General features: G+C 42.1%; 1 protein-coding gene, 2 long non-coding RNA genes and 1 other non-coding gene across 4 annotated transcripts; 3 read left to right on the plus strand and 1 right to left on the minus strand.

Moving 5' to 3' along the window:
* The first annotated feature begins 369 nt into the window (after window positions 1–369).
* Window positions 370–1266, plus strand: LOC134203971 (uncharacterized). Its single transcript, XR_009977742.1, has 3 exons — window positions 370–539; window positions 606–714; window positions 777–1266. It is a non-coding gene; the product is annotated as an uncharacterized LOC134203971 (long non-coding RNA).
* Window positions 1267–6193: 4927 nt separating this feature from the next.
* LOC134203972 (uncharacterized) lies at window positions 6194–6997 on the minus strand. The gene is made up of 3 exons (XR_009977743.1): window positions 6963–6997; window positions 6460–6906; window positions 6194–6403 (listed from the first exon to the last, which is right to left on the minus strand). It is a non-coding gene; the product is annotated as an uncharacterized LOC134203972 (long non-coding RNA).
* A 740-nt stretch (window positions 6998–7737) lies between these two features.
* Window positions 7738–12060, plus strand: LOC134203980 (elongator complex protein 1-like). The gene is made up of 4 exons (XM_062678817.1): window positions 7738–8273; window positions 8442–11441; window positions 11495–11865; window positions 11925–12060. The coding sequence occupies exons 1-4, from the start codon at window positions 7891–7893 to the stop codon at window positions 11987–11989; spliced, it is 3819 nt and encodes a 1272-aa protein (XP_062534801.1). The 5' UTR covers window positions 7738–7890; the 3' UTR covers window positions 11990–12060.
* Window positions 12061–12230: 170 nt separating this feature from the next.
* Trnal-uaa (transfer RNA leucine (anticodon UAA)) lies at window positions 12231–12314 on the plus strand. Its single transcript has one exon. It is a non-coding gene; the product is annotated as a tRNA-Leu (tRNA).
* The last annotated feature ends 1579 nt before the right edge of the window (window positions 12315–13893 follow it).

The following is a 13893-nucleotide window of genomic DNA, read 5'->3' on the forward strand; positions in this document are numbered from 1 at the left end:
AATGTGGGGTTTGAGTATATTACCATCAGCGTGTGATTATACATTAACACCTCAGCGTGTCGATAGGTGCGCAGCAAGCCATGACTCGGCCCTTCTGGTCAGACCTCCGCAGCGTGCACACGCACCCATGGAGAGCTGCTGTCACAACAATTCGCTCCGGCCATTTGGGGCCACACACTAACGAGTCGTCGGAATAGCTAGGTCGGGATAAGCGGGGGGATACCAATGTGAAACTGGTGAATTTTTCGTGGTTCCAGTTTCGCGAGCTATGAACGGTCTTCGGTACCCAGACATGAAAGCGTCGCTTCAGTACGTAATCTATTGATGCGACCTTTAGAAATAATTTTAGCACTGCTGCCATAGCAACATTTTCGTAGGTTGTTTTTCTTCAAACAAAAACAAACTACAAAAATGGAAGCTTGTTGTGGCATGGATCATTGCATCACGGAGTTCAAATCGTTGGTAGTAATTCTACCTAAATTAGTGGTTATTTTCAAAAGATTTGTTGCTTAAACAAACGAGTCCTGATATTTGAAAAGGTAAGAATGCTTACCTTATGAGCTTATTTTTTGCTTATATTCAACATAATCAGGTTCTCATTTCAGGAGCCAGGAATTAATATCTATACTATGTGCAAGAACATAACACCTTTTCGGATGGTCGGATTACATAATCTCCTGACTAAAATATTTCTGTTAGAGTTTGTTCCCAAAAGTAGGATGAATAAAACTTCTTGTTTTGTACACTGCTGAGCAATTATGTTTTATTCCTTTCAGTTCTAACTAAATTGTTTTGCCGTTCGAAGAACGATCATTCCCATGGAATATAATTTAAAAAATACGAGAAAGGCAAAACAAGAAAGATGTAGGAAAATCTGCAACAGAAAAAAAAATCCGCATCCGGAAAATCCGCATTTCTATCGTTGGGTCGCTGCAGGCGATGTTCTTTTTACGCTTCTATACTAGACAAAGTCGCAGACGCCAAACGATTGAATCGCGCCGCATGTATTTGGGAGCACATTTATACCCCTTTGAAGTGACTGGGTCTGTGCGACTTGTACACGAGATTGTAGCTACCGAAGCAGTAGTCCGCTAGATGAAGTGAAAACACTACACCTCATTACATCATCGGACCTAACCACGGGTCAGCAGAAATGTTTTTATGTGCAAAATGCGTTGTAAATAAGTGTACAGTGAGTATTTTCCATTAGCAAGATCAATATATTTTGTGAAAAGCGACAAATAAAAAAGTGGATGATTACATGAACTATTGTGTTTTATTTGTGTTTTGTTTATGTTGACGGCAACTTCTCGAACGGCAGAACTTTCACTACCTTGACCACTCCGTACGTCCTTCGGTGATGCTAGCCAGTGGCCACTCTGTACCAGAAATTCCATCCTCTTTAAGGATCACCATTTGATCCACTTGGAGAAGTGTTGATTGCGGGTATCGTTGATTTTGGTTACGGAACTGCGAGATGTAATCGCGCCTACACTGATTCCAGTGTTGTTGCAATCCTTGCTGTTGCAATCCTTGGTAGTGTTGCATCCAATTGACGGTACATCGGTGTAATCTGGATCAGGTATTGCGAGTAACGACTATGCCCAGGCTTGAGCACGGCCAACCCAACAAACAATTTCAGCTGAACAAGCTAGTTTTCTAGCTGAAGAACACTATTTTTGGTTGAATAAGCGCTCTATTAGCTTCCAATGTTTGTTGGGAACTCATCTGGATCCTCCAAGAATGGAGTAAGCGGTCACGAGTTCATAGCCGCCTCGACTTGGGCTAAAACTGTGGCCATGTCCTCAAAGGACAACTTCTGCTTACCCAGCACTCGAATTAAAGACGTCTTTGCAGATTTCACGGCCGTTTCCCAAAGATTGCCGAAATTGGGTGCTCTCGGGGGAATAAATTTCCAAACGATCCCTCGTTGCGCAGTTCTGTTGAAAATCTCTGGTGCGGTATGTAAATTGCGCAAAGATCGTAGATGTCCCGAAAATGGTTGCTGGCAACCTTGAAGTTGAGCCCATTGTCCGACTGGATCTCTGAACGTAGACTTCGCCGTGAAATAAATCGCCGCAGAGCAGCGAGGAAAGCTGAAGTTGTGAGGTCCCCAACCAGTTCGAGGTGGACCGTCTTCGTGCAGAAGCACACGTAAAAGGCTATGTACGCCCTATTTGCTGCTGCTCGGCCATGTACAGGTTTGAAGTAGACTGGTTCATAGTAGTTCACGCCAGTGACATCGAAGGGGCAAGAGAGTGTTGTACGGGATTTTGGAAGTTGGAAAGGGTAGCTTCGGAAGCAACAAATGCAATTCCAGAATGTGTGACTTGCCAATGCCTTACCACGAATATCAAACAAAAGCCAATGATCCGCAGAAGTTTCCAGTAGCAGGAGTATCGATCAAGCAGCGGATGAGGATGCTGGGGCTCCGCCTTAAAACTAGAACGTTTTTCTTCTTCTCCAGCAGTTTTTCCGACGGTGGCTCGTACTCCAAAAGCTTTGCGGTATTCCAGTGCTGATCAAGTAGAGACATCTAGTACGGACTATGAAGACCAGATCCTTTGGCATCACTCCTCTTGAGAAAAGGTCGGCTGGATTCTCAACGCCCTTAACGAAGTTCCATCTGTGTCCCTTCATTAGATCCTGGATGTGTGAAACGCGATTTGCAACGAAAGTTGGGCAAACGAACGGTGGTAGCTTGAGCCATGACAAGACAACGGAAGAATCCGATCAAAACCAAGTTTCAATCTACTCCATCTTCAAAGCCTTAACGGTAGTACGATACAGTTTTGCGGCCACATAAGCACCGCAAAGTTCTAGCCTCGCTAGAGTCGTCTTCTTCAGGCTGGCTGGTTGGGATTTGTCTGCTAAAAGCTCCACTTTGATATGTCCAATCAGATCGAACGGGCATATATGCACGCTCCGTAAGCATCCGAAAAGACAAGAAACTGGACTAGCATGAATAATTACAGTTGAGTAATTACGGTTGGAAATTTGTCTTTTATGTCTGGTATTCACGTATAATGTGAACGTATATTTTTGATTTGTGGCCGACGATACTATTGTATGTGAACTTTGTGTCATAGAGAAGCCGTTCGCAAAAGCGTTCTCGTCGCGTGAAAAACGTAGATCGTCTCCAACGCTCGAACTTGTTCACACATACGTGTGCCGGTATGAGGCTTTTGTCACGGCAAAGTTTAAACGGTCGATGGTAAATATCAGTGCATGCGGTTCAATAGATTCTTCAAATGCAAAGGAATTCAGATCCTAAGGACGGTTCCGTTCATGCTGGAGCAGAATGGGCTATATGAGCGCATGAAGCGGACTAAGGGCCGATGTCCACCTAGCGGTTTTTTTAAGCTGCGTTAACGCCACGTCCACGCAAGGTACCCAGCATCAAACAGAGTAATCCACACGTATACGTGTGCACGACTACATTTCAAGACAAAATTTTCAAAACGATTTAACTGCTTTTGTAAACAAAGATTCAAACGACGATTTGGCGAATCTGATAGCTCTCCCACGCAAACCAACACCATCAACAGGTAGCGGAATCCTTCACCTACCTATTGGTGGTGTTGGTTTGCGTGGGAGAGTTATCAGATTCGTCAAATCGTCGTTTGAATCTTTGTTTACAAAAGCAGATAAGTCGTTTTGAAAATTTTGTCTTGATTTGATGCTGGCTACCTTGCGTGGACGCGGCGATAACGCAGCTTGAAAAACCGGTACGTGGGCATCGGCCCTAAGAAGGCAAAGGCAATGCTGGAGGATTTTTCCGCCGACAAGATTTTCTGGAGTCAAGGTTTGCTAATAGCAACCTATTTATTGAACAGGAGTCCAGCTGCCTCGACGAGGGAACTAAGAAAACCGGATGTTTCCGATTAGGGTGTATTTGTCCATGTGCCGTAGGAGTTGAGCTCGGTGCCAAAGCTTGAGATGTTTTGCGTCGTATACGCTCATAAAGGATACCGCGTATGGGATTTGGAAACAAAACATCCGGATTCGCATTCACTTTATATATAAGAGTTGTAAGAATTGATCTAGAAACAAATAAAAGTGTTAAAGCTGAAGAAAACCAAAATTATCATATTTCTTGACTCTCATTTGTTGACCAGTCCGAAACCGCAGGAAAATAATAAACAGCCAGGATGATAACCTTGACAACAGTAGAAAATTAGAACTGTTCAAATTTATATTGAATCGTTGCTTTGTTTCACTTAGGGATCCTACATTCAGAGATATGCGAAAGCGGCCATCTTGAGCCAATCGAGCATTGAGAGCTGTCAGAATCTGAGCCAAATGAACATTGTTATTGTTGCGGATTGAAAGGTATTGCGATTGTAATGAAACATAATTTACGAAAAGTTTTGTCGAATAAACAATTTGTTTTACATTGGCAAGTTGAAGTAGTCTAGTTTGTGCATGGTGCTTTGTTCATTTGTATTGCACTTTTATTTTAGTGATAATGCACTGTTGGACGTTAGATAACGAAATCTGATAATTCCATTATTCGCAAAGTCATGTTCGAGCTCCAACATTATGCGCCACGGCAAGTGCTGGCAGCGTTTGTTTACGAAAGTAACAGCGTTGCTAAATCGTCTGGAAAAGTATTCGCACATCTCTTAATATAGGATCCCTAGTTTCACTGGGTACCGAAATCTTAGTACATGGAACCATAAAATGAGTACTAATTTGCTCTGACCCCAACATCTTGATTATTATATCTATGGGGATACTGTATTTATGTTCAATGAATTATTGGCAGTGGCTGATTTTCTACTCGCCGCTTCCACATTCAGGCGCTATCATATATGCGCAAATAGCCAGCATGAGTTAACCGCCAGAAATTTGTATGGCGAAAGACATCTAACGCGGGTTTTCTCAAAATTAGGAACTTTTCATGAAAAACTATTTGGTACCGGTTATGTTGGAAGGTGTCCGCTACTACACACTCAGTTTTTATTTCTGCAGCTCGGCAAAAATCCGCACAGCCGTGCGCCAGCAAAATAAATAACTGATATTCCGGCAAAAATAGCGTTTGTTAGCTGATTTTCGGCAAATTATTTGCTGATTATCAGCAATTTTGACAGAAATCTCGGCAAAAAACATGTTTGCTGGGGCACGGCTGTGCGATTCTCGGTAAAAGTTCAACATTTTGCTGAGATCCCGGTTAACAAAATTAAGTGTGTAGGCCTACCAAATATTTTTTCGATGAAGGGGCTTAAGGTCACTCCTGACGGAATCCAAGATTAAAAGTGCTCGCGTTTTCGGGGGCACACCACTCGATACGGAAGTAACGCTCAACTGTCATTTTTATTATTTCACGCATGCTGCGACGCAGCAAAGCTAAATCAACAAAAATGACAGTTGAGCGCCGCCTCTGAATCGAGTGGTGTGCCCCCGAAAACGCGAGCACTTTTAATCTTGGATTCCGTCAGGAGTGACCTTAATTTTGAGAAATCGAACCTTACACTCTGAGAAAAATCTATACTAAATAGATTTAAAGTCATTCTAACTGGCTATTCGCCTGGTTGACCCCGGCTTCGTTTATGTGCTGGTTATACTCTGTTAGTATAACTTTCATTTATTTGGGAATAGTATACAGCGACGATATTAAAAACAGTATTTATTGTTATAATTAATTTTGCTTTGTTAAGAATTATGTTTACAAAAAAATAAACAAACAGCAAGGAAACACTTTTATCGAACATTTTTATTTTTCGTGATCAATATTGCGCACTTCCCACCTCGTTGGACTCCGCACTTCAGAAGTGCGAGATAGTCATAAGTGCGAGATGTCAAAAACCTTTGTTCTCCCGGTTGGCGGGCTGATGAATCGGGTGAAACGGGTTGGCGCCAACGAAAGTTGTTTATGTTTTCAAATGAACACGTGGGCTCGGCAGGGTTGCCAGTACATTTGTTTGATCAAACTCTTGAAAAATAATAATGATTTGTAGTGAAAGTTAATCTTTTCGCTACTTTCAAGTTAGTTATAATTTGAATTCTTTGCGGAAGCATTTTACAATAATTGCAATAGTGGTTCAACAGACGGTTATTTCCAAGTTTCATGCATTTAGATGAAGCTTGGAATAATAATAGATATTGTAAAATATTTGACATCACTGCTCAAAGTGCGATCTATGATTTTCCCAAAAATCCATCGAGAGCTGGAAATGGCAATATGCAACTTAAAATATCTTAGCGGTTCTTCTAGCATAACAAAAGCAATTGAGGCAATAATAAGCAACAAAGAATCTAAAGCGACATAATCTCCGTTTTTCTGGCAACAGAATGATATTCTAATTTTTGAAATGTCCATAAAGTCTAATCCGTCGGGGGTTCCAGCTGGGGTTTTCGAGAGTGGTATGCTGCTGTAGACGATGCTGTGAGTTCCAATTTTCTGTAAGAAAAAAATGGTTGATAGATAGATATTGATAGGTTTTAAAATGAACTCACCTTATCTATCTCCCTTTTGTCCGGCGCTCCCAAATGTTCCACTGGGATCCACTACGTCATTGGTTAAAGTTACCGAGCGAGGCATATTTCGACACAATGCCGGTTCTATTTGACGGTCGTAGTTTGCGCACAACAGAGTTGTTACTACTCGACCTTTGCTCACATAATTGTCCATACGGTTCGGGATCATCGTGATAAAACTCTTCGGAGTAACGTTTCACCGTTTGAATCTGCCCACAGATAGGCATTTTTGCTTTGCGATTCGATTCGTCTTCGAGAATGCGGATTTCCACCTTTAAATCACGGACCCTCGTTCTTTGGGCCGATCGCGGTGCTGTAACCCTTTTGCTTAAGGGTAGCGCGATGTTCTGTCTTTGAAATACTAGAATTCTTCTAGCCAATTCAGAGCCATCGAAAACGGAATCGGGATAGGAACGATATTCGGTACTTAAATCAAAATTCAATAAGAGATAATTATCGGAATATTAGTTCAAATTACCAACCTTCAATTTTCGTCTTCTATATCACCGTTTCTCTACACGCAAAAAAATGTTGCGGTCGAAACTACCATTTCGAGGGTTAATTTAAGAATAAGCACCGACGATTTTCAGCAGACAACAAACCCGTTTGATTTTACCACGCGCGCAGTAAAAATCAACTGTGGTCCTGGTGGAATGTTGTTGCATGAACTGAATCAGTGGTGAATTTGTCCGAATGCGTGGTTAATTTAGCTGAAAATTTGTGGTTGTTTTAAAAACATGGCGTAGTCTACAAAATAGTAACCGTTACCATGAAATTTTTTTCTGTGTAGAAAATTCTGTTGATCTGTCGGAACAAATTCGGGAACAAAACTGAAGCGCAAATGGCAAGAAATGTGACTTTGGCAATTTTCTGAACAGCCAATACACTGGGGGAATATTTTCGCAAAATTCGCCAATAGATTAAATTGTAATCTTGAGTAGATTACTTTTTAAACAACGCTAGGTATAACTTTTATAAATATGAGAAGAGATTTGTTTAGATACTAGCGTGGATTTGTTATATTTCTGAGTGTAGATGCCTTTCGCCATACTGATTTCATGCAGAAAGTTAACTCCTAGTGTGCCGCTGTAATTACGCTCAAAGCAGGCGATTCATTGATTAATTCACGAATCGGACCAAACGGACCAAAGCCTTAATCAATATTTATCCACAAAAGAACATACTTTCAGTTTTGCGTGTACTCACTTTCTGACATTTGATTCGACATCAAAGACGTAAAAACAAATAATATTTTGTTTTCGACCGTTTCTGAACCCTCTGAACTGAATTTGAAACCGGGAAACAAAACAACGTGCGTGCTTAAAAAATTTAATCACATTTCATTTTGCATTCAATTTGTCATCGAATTTTCGTTACTGCTACATCGTAAATCGGTATACAAATTTTGCGATGAAGAATCTATATCGCGTAGCTCTTCAGAGCGTCTGCTTTGAGGGGCTCCCGTCATCACCGAATCACCAGCGCAGCCTGATGGTAGTGGATTCCAACAGCAACAATCTGGTGTATGTCGCCATCGGAGCGACTGTGTACCGGCTGGACCGGACAAATCCGTTAAATCTGGAAGAAATAGCGCTTCTCCCGGAAAAAGTGGTGGTCGCCGTTGAACATTTGGCACTGAACGATGAGCTTTGCTTGGCAACGAGTGCGGGTGAGGTGTTGGTACTGAATTTGGGCCGTCCAACAGAGGAAGCGGAAGTGGTGACGTTTTGCGATGGTGGACTGGAGGCGATGAGTTGGAGTCCCGATCAAGAGGTGGTGGTGTTTGTCGATAGGTAAGATTTTATAGTTTTCTAATTTAACTGAAATAATTTGATAATTATGCAAGTAATGCATAGATATTTAAAAATGGTAAACTTATAAATTTTAGGAAGAAGTCATCATTTTTTATTGGATTCGTAATGAAAGTAGATAATAATGGTAACATAATTTTATTTTTGCAGTAATTTGAACGTAGTCACGATGAATAGCGCCTACGATCCGATTAACGAAGTGTGCCTCAAGGATGATACCTTCGGCGATCGGGAGTTCATGAGTGTTGGATGGGGTAAGAAGGAGACACAGTTTCACGGATCGGAAGGAAAGGGTGCGGCACGCAAGAAGAAAGAGGAAGCGGAAGTTGCGGTCGATGTGAGCAAGATCGATCCAAAAGTTGAGATAAGCTGGCGAGCGGATGGAGAATATTTTGTTGTTGGCTTCCTGGGTCCCTTTGGGCGAGCTTTCAAAGTGTTCAGCAAAGAAGGTGCGCTGCAATTTACATCGGAGAAATGTTACGGTTTAGAAGTACCAATGGGGTGGAAGCCTTCCGGGCTGTGGATCGCGATTCCCCAGGTGCTGAAAGATAAATACGTCGTGGCACTGTTCGAGAAGAATGGATTGAAGCATAGAGAGATAGATCTGCCATTTAAGCAGGGAGAGGAAGAAGTCAAAGGCATCTATTGGAGTCACGACTCGGAAGTGTTGGTGATTAGAACGCGTAAGACAAGCAGCGGATTAAATTGTTTGTACTTTTTCATTATCTGCAACTATCATTGGTATATCAAACAATACCAAGAATTTGATCAGGAAATCCTAGAAGTTCAATGGGATTTGAAATATTCTGAAGGACGAACGCTGCATGTTTTATTGGAGAATGGTAAATATGAGGTATCACGATGGGATTTTTCGGTGGATCATTCTACTGGATTACAGAACACAGATCAGTCGCTTGTGACAGTTATCGACGGAGCTACGGTGTTGCTGACTAATTTCCGAGGCGTAGTAACGCCGCCACCAATGTGCGGTTTCACCCTAAAAGTTGACAAGTTTGTCAACTCTGTGAGTTTCCTACGAAATGCAGAAGAACCATTGAATTCGAACTGTTTCGCTGTTGTTGACTTCAATAATAGGGTTAGCTTTTTCAAACCTGACTTCACGGACACATCAGTTCGGCGCCTTACCGGTGTTCAATTACTGGCCAGCCCATTTGAAATAGGCTCAGGGATTTTTTCTCATTGGCAATGGTTGTCAAATGATATTCTACTCTTCGTCGAAGGTTCCAATCTTTTAAAGATTCTCAAAGTCGATTTAGTCAAAGGAGAGTTTAGTGTATTGGAGTCGCTTACTGTCGGATTGGAAACAGATCGAATTGGTTGTATCGAGTCTATCAATGAATCATCCGCTTTTATAGAAACTTTCACGGGCCAGTTGTACAAAATAGAACTTAAGCCTTCAATTTCTTTAAGCAAAAACCTCAATCTGCCGGAATTTTGCGAACAGTTGCGTGTTCATCGCGTGGCAAACTGCACGCCCAAGCTCTTCTCGCTGCGAAATCGTCAAAATCTTTATGCCGATGGTATCAAACTTGCTTCAGATGTCACATCGATATTCCTAACGGAGCGTTATCTCCTGTTTACCACAATTGTGGATTTTAAGTTTGTGGACTTGCACACGAATGTGATTGTTGGTGAACGTCGCGTTGAACGTGGCTCTAAGCTTGTGGTTGTGGTACCCAAATCAGCTCGTACTGTTTTCCAACTTCCACGAGGAAACCTGGAAGCTATCGCGCCTCGAATTCTTTCGCTTTGCCTAGTGGCAAACCACTTGGACGCTTTGGAGTACCTGAAGGCATTCGATATACTTCGTAAAGAGCGGATAAATCTCAACCTAATCGTTGATCACAACCCTCGTTTGTTCCTGTCCAATCTGGATCGGTTTCTTGAGGAAATCACAAATGTTAACTGGTTGAACTTATTCATCAGTGATCTACAGAATCAGGATGTTTGTAGCACCATGTATGGGAGTAATTATTTGAGTCGTGAGTTGAACGGCGCCATCGATGGATATCAGGTCGAAACCAAATCGGAGTTTCTCTGCGATCGTTTGCTGACGGCGTTAGAATCGTCCAATACAAACATCAACTACATGCTTCCGAAAATCACTTGCTACGTGAAGAAAGGGATGCTAGAACAAGCCCTGGAAGTAATTTGGAATCTCAAAAAAACACCAGGAAAAGGCGACGATGCGGACGAAGCCCTTAAGTACCTTTTATATTTGGTGGAAGTCAATGACCTGTACAACGTGGCCCTAGGAATGTACGATTTTGGATTGGTCCTATTCGTGGCTACGAAGTCACAAAAGGACCCCAAAGAGTATCTTCCATTTTTAAACGAGTTGAAGCGTTTGGACGAAAACTACCGCAAATACAAAATCGATTGCCACTTGAAACGCTTCGACAAGGCGATCCGGAACATTGCTCAATATCAGAATGACGAAGAAAAGTTCCAAGAGGCACTGCAGTTAACGATCGCTCACGGACTGTATGGTAAGGCAATGGCTGCGTACAAAAGCAACGACAAATACTATCAGAAGGTTTGCTCCTGTTATGGAGATCACTTGAGGCAGAACAACAAACAAGTGGATGCTAGTTTAATCTACGAAAAGGCCGGTGACTTTCAACAGGCTATTGCTGCGGCGAGGAATGCAGCAGATTGGAGGAGGTGCCTTAATTTGGCAATCACAGCGGGCTACAGCGATGATGAACTCCGCCGTCTAGTTCAGTCATTGATTCCGGCCCTTCAAGAGGGTGGAGAATACGAAGCGGCTTCCAGATTGGCTAAGGATTACCTAAAAGACCATCGAATTGCTGTGGAGATTCTCCTGAAAGACCATCTGTTTGATAAAGCACTGCTGGAGGCTTACCTCTGTGATCGAACTCTGGTAGATAGCCTTATCCGTCCGAACTTGGAAGAATATCTGCAAAATTTCTTGCTTAAATTGGCCACAGAGAAGGAAGAATTTTTGAAACACAAAACTCGACTTCTGCTGGTACGAGAGGAGAAAGCCAAAAAGAAGCTTGACCCACAACCTGACGATGACGATACCAATCTGGACGACTGTGATCTATATTCGGAAGTATCAACAATTGCCTCCTCGAGGCAAACGGCCAGCTCGGGACGTTCGGGGTAAGTTTCCTTGAACGAATGTCTACACATTTCTATGACACATATCTTTCCAGTAAGTCTCATCGCTCCAGCAAAAATCGACGGAAGCACGAGCGGAAGCTGCTTAGTCTGAAGGAAGGCAACCCGTACGAGGACATTGCTCTGGTCGATGCTCTACATGCGCTTGTCGTGCGCTTATGCTCCGTGGAGCGACAGCGACAGGTGCGGTCCCTCTGCAAGGTGGCCATCGAGATGGATTTCATCGATCAGGCTTCCCAGGTACAGAAAGATTACGGCGAACTGTTTCACGTTGTCAAGTTCTCGCTGGATGCCATTTGGATACCGGAAATGGTGGTGCCCGGCAGCGGGCAGGATGTTGAGGCGACAGCACAGGCTACCGGCAATTTGGAGCTGGTACAGAATGTGCAACACTACGCTATGATTAGTAAGTTGACAGCAAAAAATCGTAGAATCGATTAACTTTGAAAATGATTTCCGTTTCAGAACCGCATCAGCGATACAAGCCTGATCTTCAAGTTGTGCCTTGGCAGTTTGAAGTGCTGAAGTAAGACATTTGTTAAGTATAGCAGAAAGGAAGTGATTCAATACATAGTGATGTAAATTTTAAGAATTATGCGACCGTTTGTGCAGGAAAGAACATCCCTATTTTGCCATTTGAAACCAAGAATCGAGGCCAACTATTGAGGCCGTTTTTATATGGAATCCTAATGAAAGATCTCAACTTTTGGTGTCAACCAAAATATAAAGTCCAGTTACCTTATTGATTTTGAGCCTCTCTGTTTTCCTCCAGTCAGGATGGCCGAGCGGTCTAAGGCGCCAGATTTAAGCTCTGGTTCCCATCTGGGAGCGTGGGTTCGAACCCCACTTCTGACATAGATTTTTTTTATTGTTGTTACGTCACATTATGTTGCATTATTAATAGAAAATATGGGAAAAATGTCAAAAATGTTCATATTTATGTGTGGGGTTGGGTCTTCTGAACCACGAATTACTTTTTTTTTGCTGCGTTGCGTTGCCTTGTAACGAAGTATTTCGTAGACTGCATACTGATAGGAAATGATGATATGACATCTATGTACTTAACGATAAGCCAGCGACTCACCGATGCCCCCATAGATGCCAAGCAGCTTGATGGTTCATAGGGAATACAGTTTAGGAGTATCATCATAGGCAGTGTCGCCGGGAGTGGATGGGACAAGTAGGACATGTCTCACGCATAAAAATACCTGGGTATGACAGTCGAAGCATTGTCCTACTCATGAATATGGCACTATGGTAAGAAAATACCAAATTTAATCAGATTTTTGATAGTTTATCAGAGGCTAAACTGATAATCGTGGTGGAGTTATTATGTTTTGAGATTTTCCAAGAAGTCTGGAAGTTTCTAATAGTTTCTGCTCTTCCATACAATTGTTGAAATTTTTCTGGAAGTACGTTATTATTTCAACAGCCGAAAACTACACGTTTCCGTTATTATTTCTGCTAGTTCAGGGAGGCTCAGAGAATTTCTGAAATTTTATAATAGTTGACAGACCGACAGGAATTAACAAAAGTTGAATATCTAAACGAGGATGTAGCTAAATAGCTTAGCTTAGACTGACTATACTTGTCAATGGTGACTCCGTGACTCATCAGAACGCTACGATCCAAGTGAATAAAGGTTGTGATTTACCACCTATTCAGGATATACACGTTGCAGAGCGCTCAGATCAATAATGGCGCCTGTCAGTTGGGAAAGGAGAGAAATGTTAGTGTGTAGTTTTTTTTATGCTGCTAGAGACAAAGAATACCTCTGCCACAGAAGTATAGATCAAGAATTCACTTAGAAAAGTGATGCCACATTATGTGATGTATTCTCCAGCAGACCTCCTGTATATAAGGCAGAAGCGGTAATCACTAGACTGCCGTCACATAACATATAGGCATTTTTGTCGTGGAATGTGGTCCTTCCATGATTTTGGAACGCTAGCGAACCTAGCGGTGGAATTAAAGCTTTACTGAACAACGCGCATTAGACATAGCAGCATCACATGCTTTGCTGTCTCTTTCTTTCGCCTTGTATATACGGGAGTGCCGTTCGTCGATGGTTGATACACAAAAAGCCTTCTTTGAAATTTGCAGTTTGTTCTATGATGCCTATCTGTTTTGCGCTGCCGTGCTCATCTCCCGAAGTTAAACTAAACAAGAGATATGCAAATATGAGCTAGTTTATAATGATTGTAGCACATTCGGATGTGAGAGTGATACAGCAAGTCTTTGAGGAAATTTTGAGTATAATTATTTTTAAGATTTCTAAAAACCCGATAATTGACCTTTCCTGTCAAAAGTTGCATCCCGTTTCATTGTCTCAATCGTTTCTTTGGCTTATTCAAAGTCAATTCTCCCAAAGAACCCGGTGGCAAAGGAACTGTGGGGTTTGAGTAAGTTACCATCAGCGTGTGATTATACATTA

Source organism: Armigeres subalbatus, unplaced genomic scaffold (genome assembly GCF_024139115.2).
Source record: "Armigeres subalbatus isolate Guangzhou_Male unplaced genomic scaffold, GZ_Asu_2 Contig307, whole genome shotgun sequence".
In the NCBI taxonomy this organism is placed as follows: Eukaryota; Metazoa; Arthropoda; class Insecta; order Diptera; family Culicidae; genus Armigeres; species Armigeres subalbatus.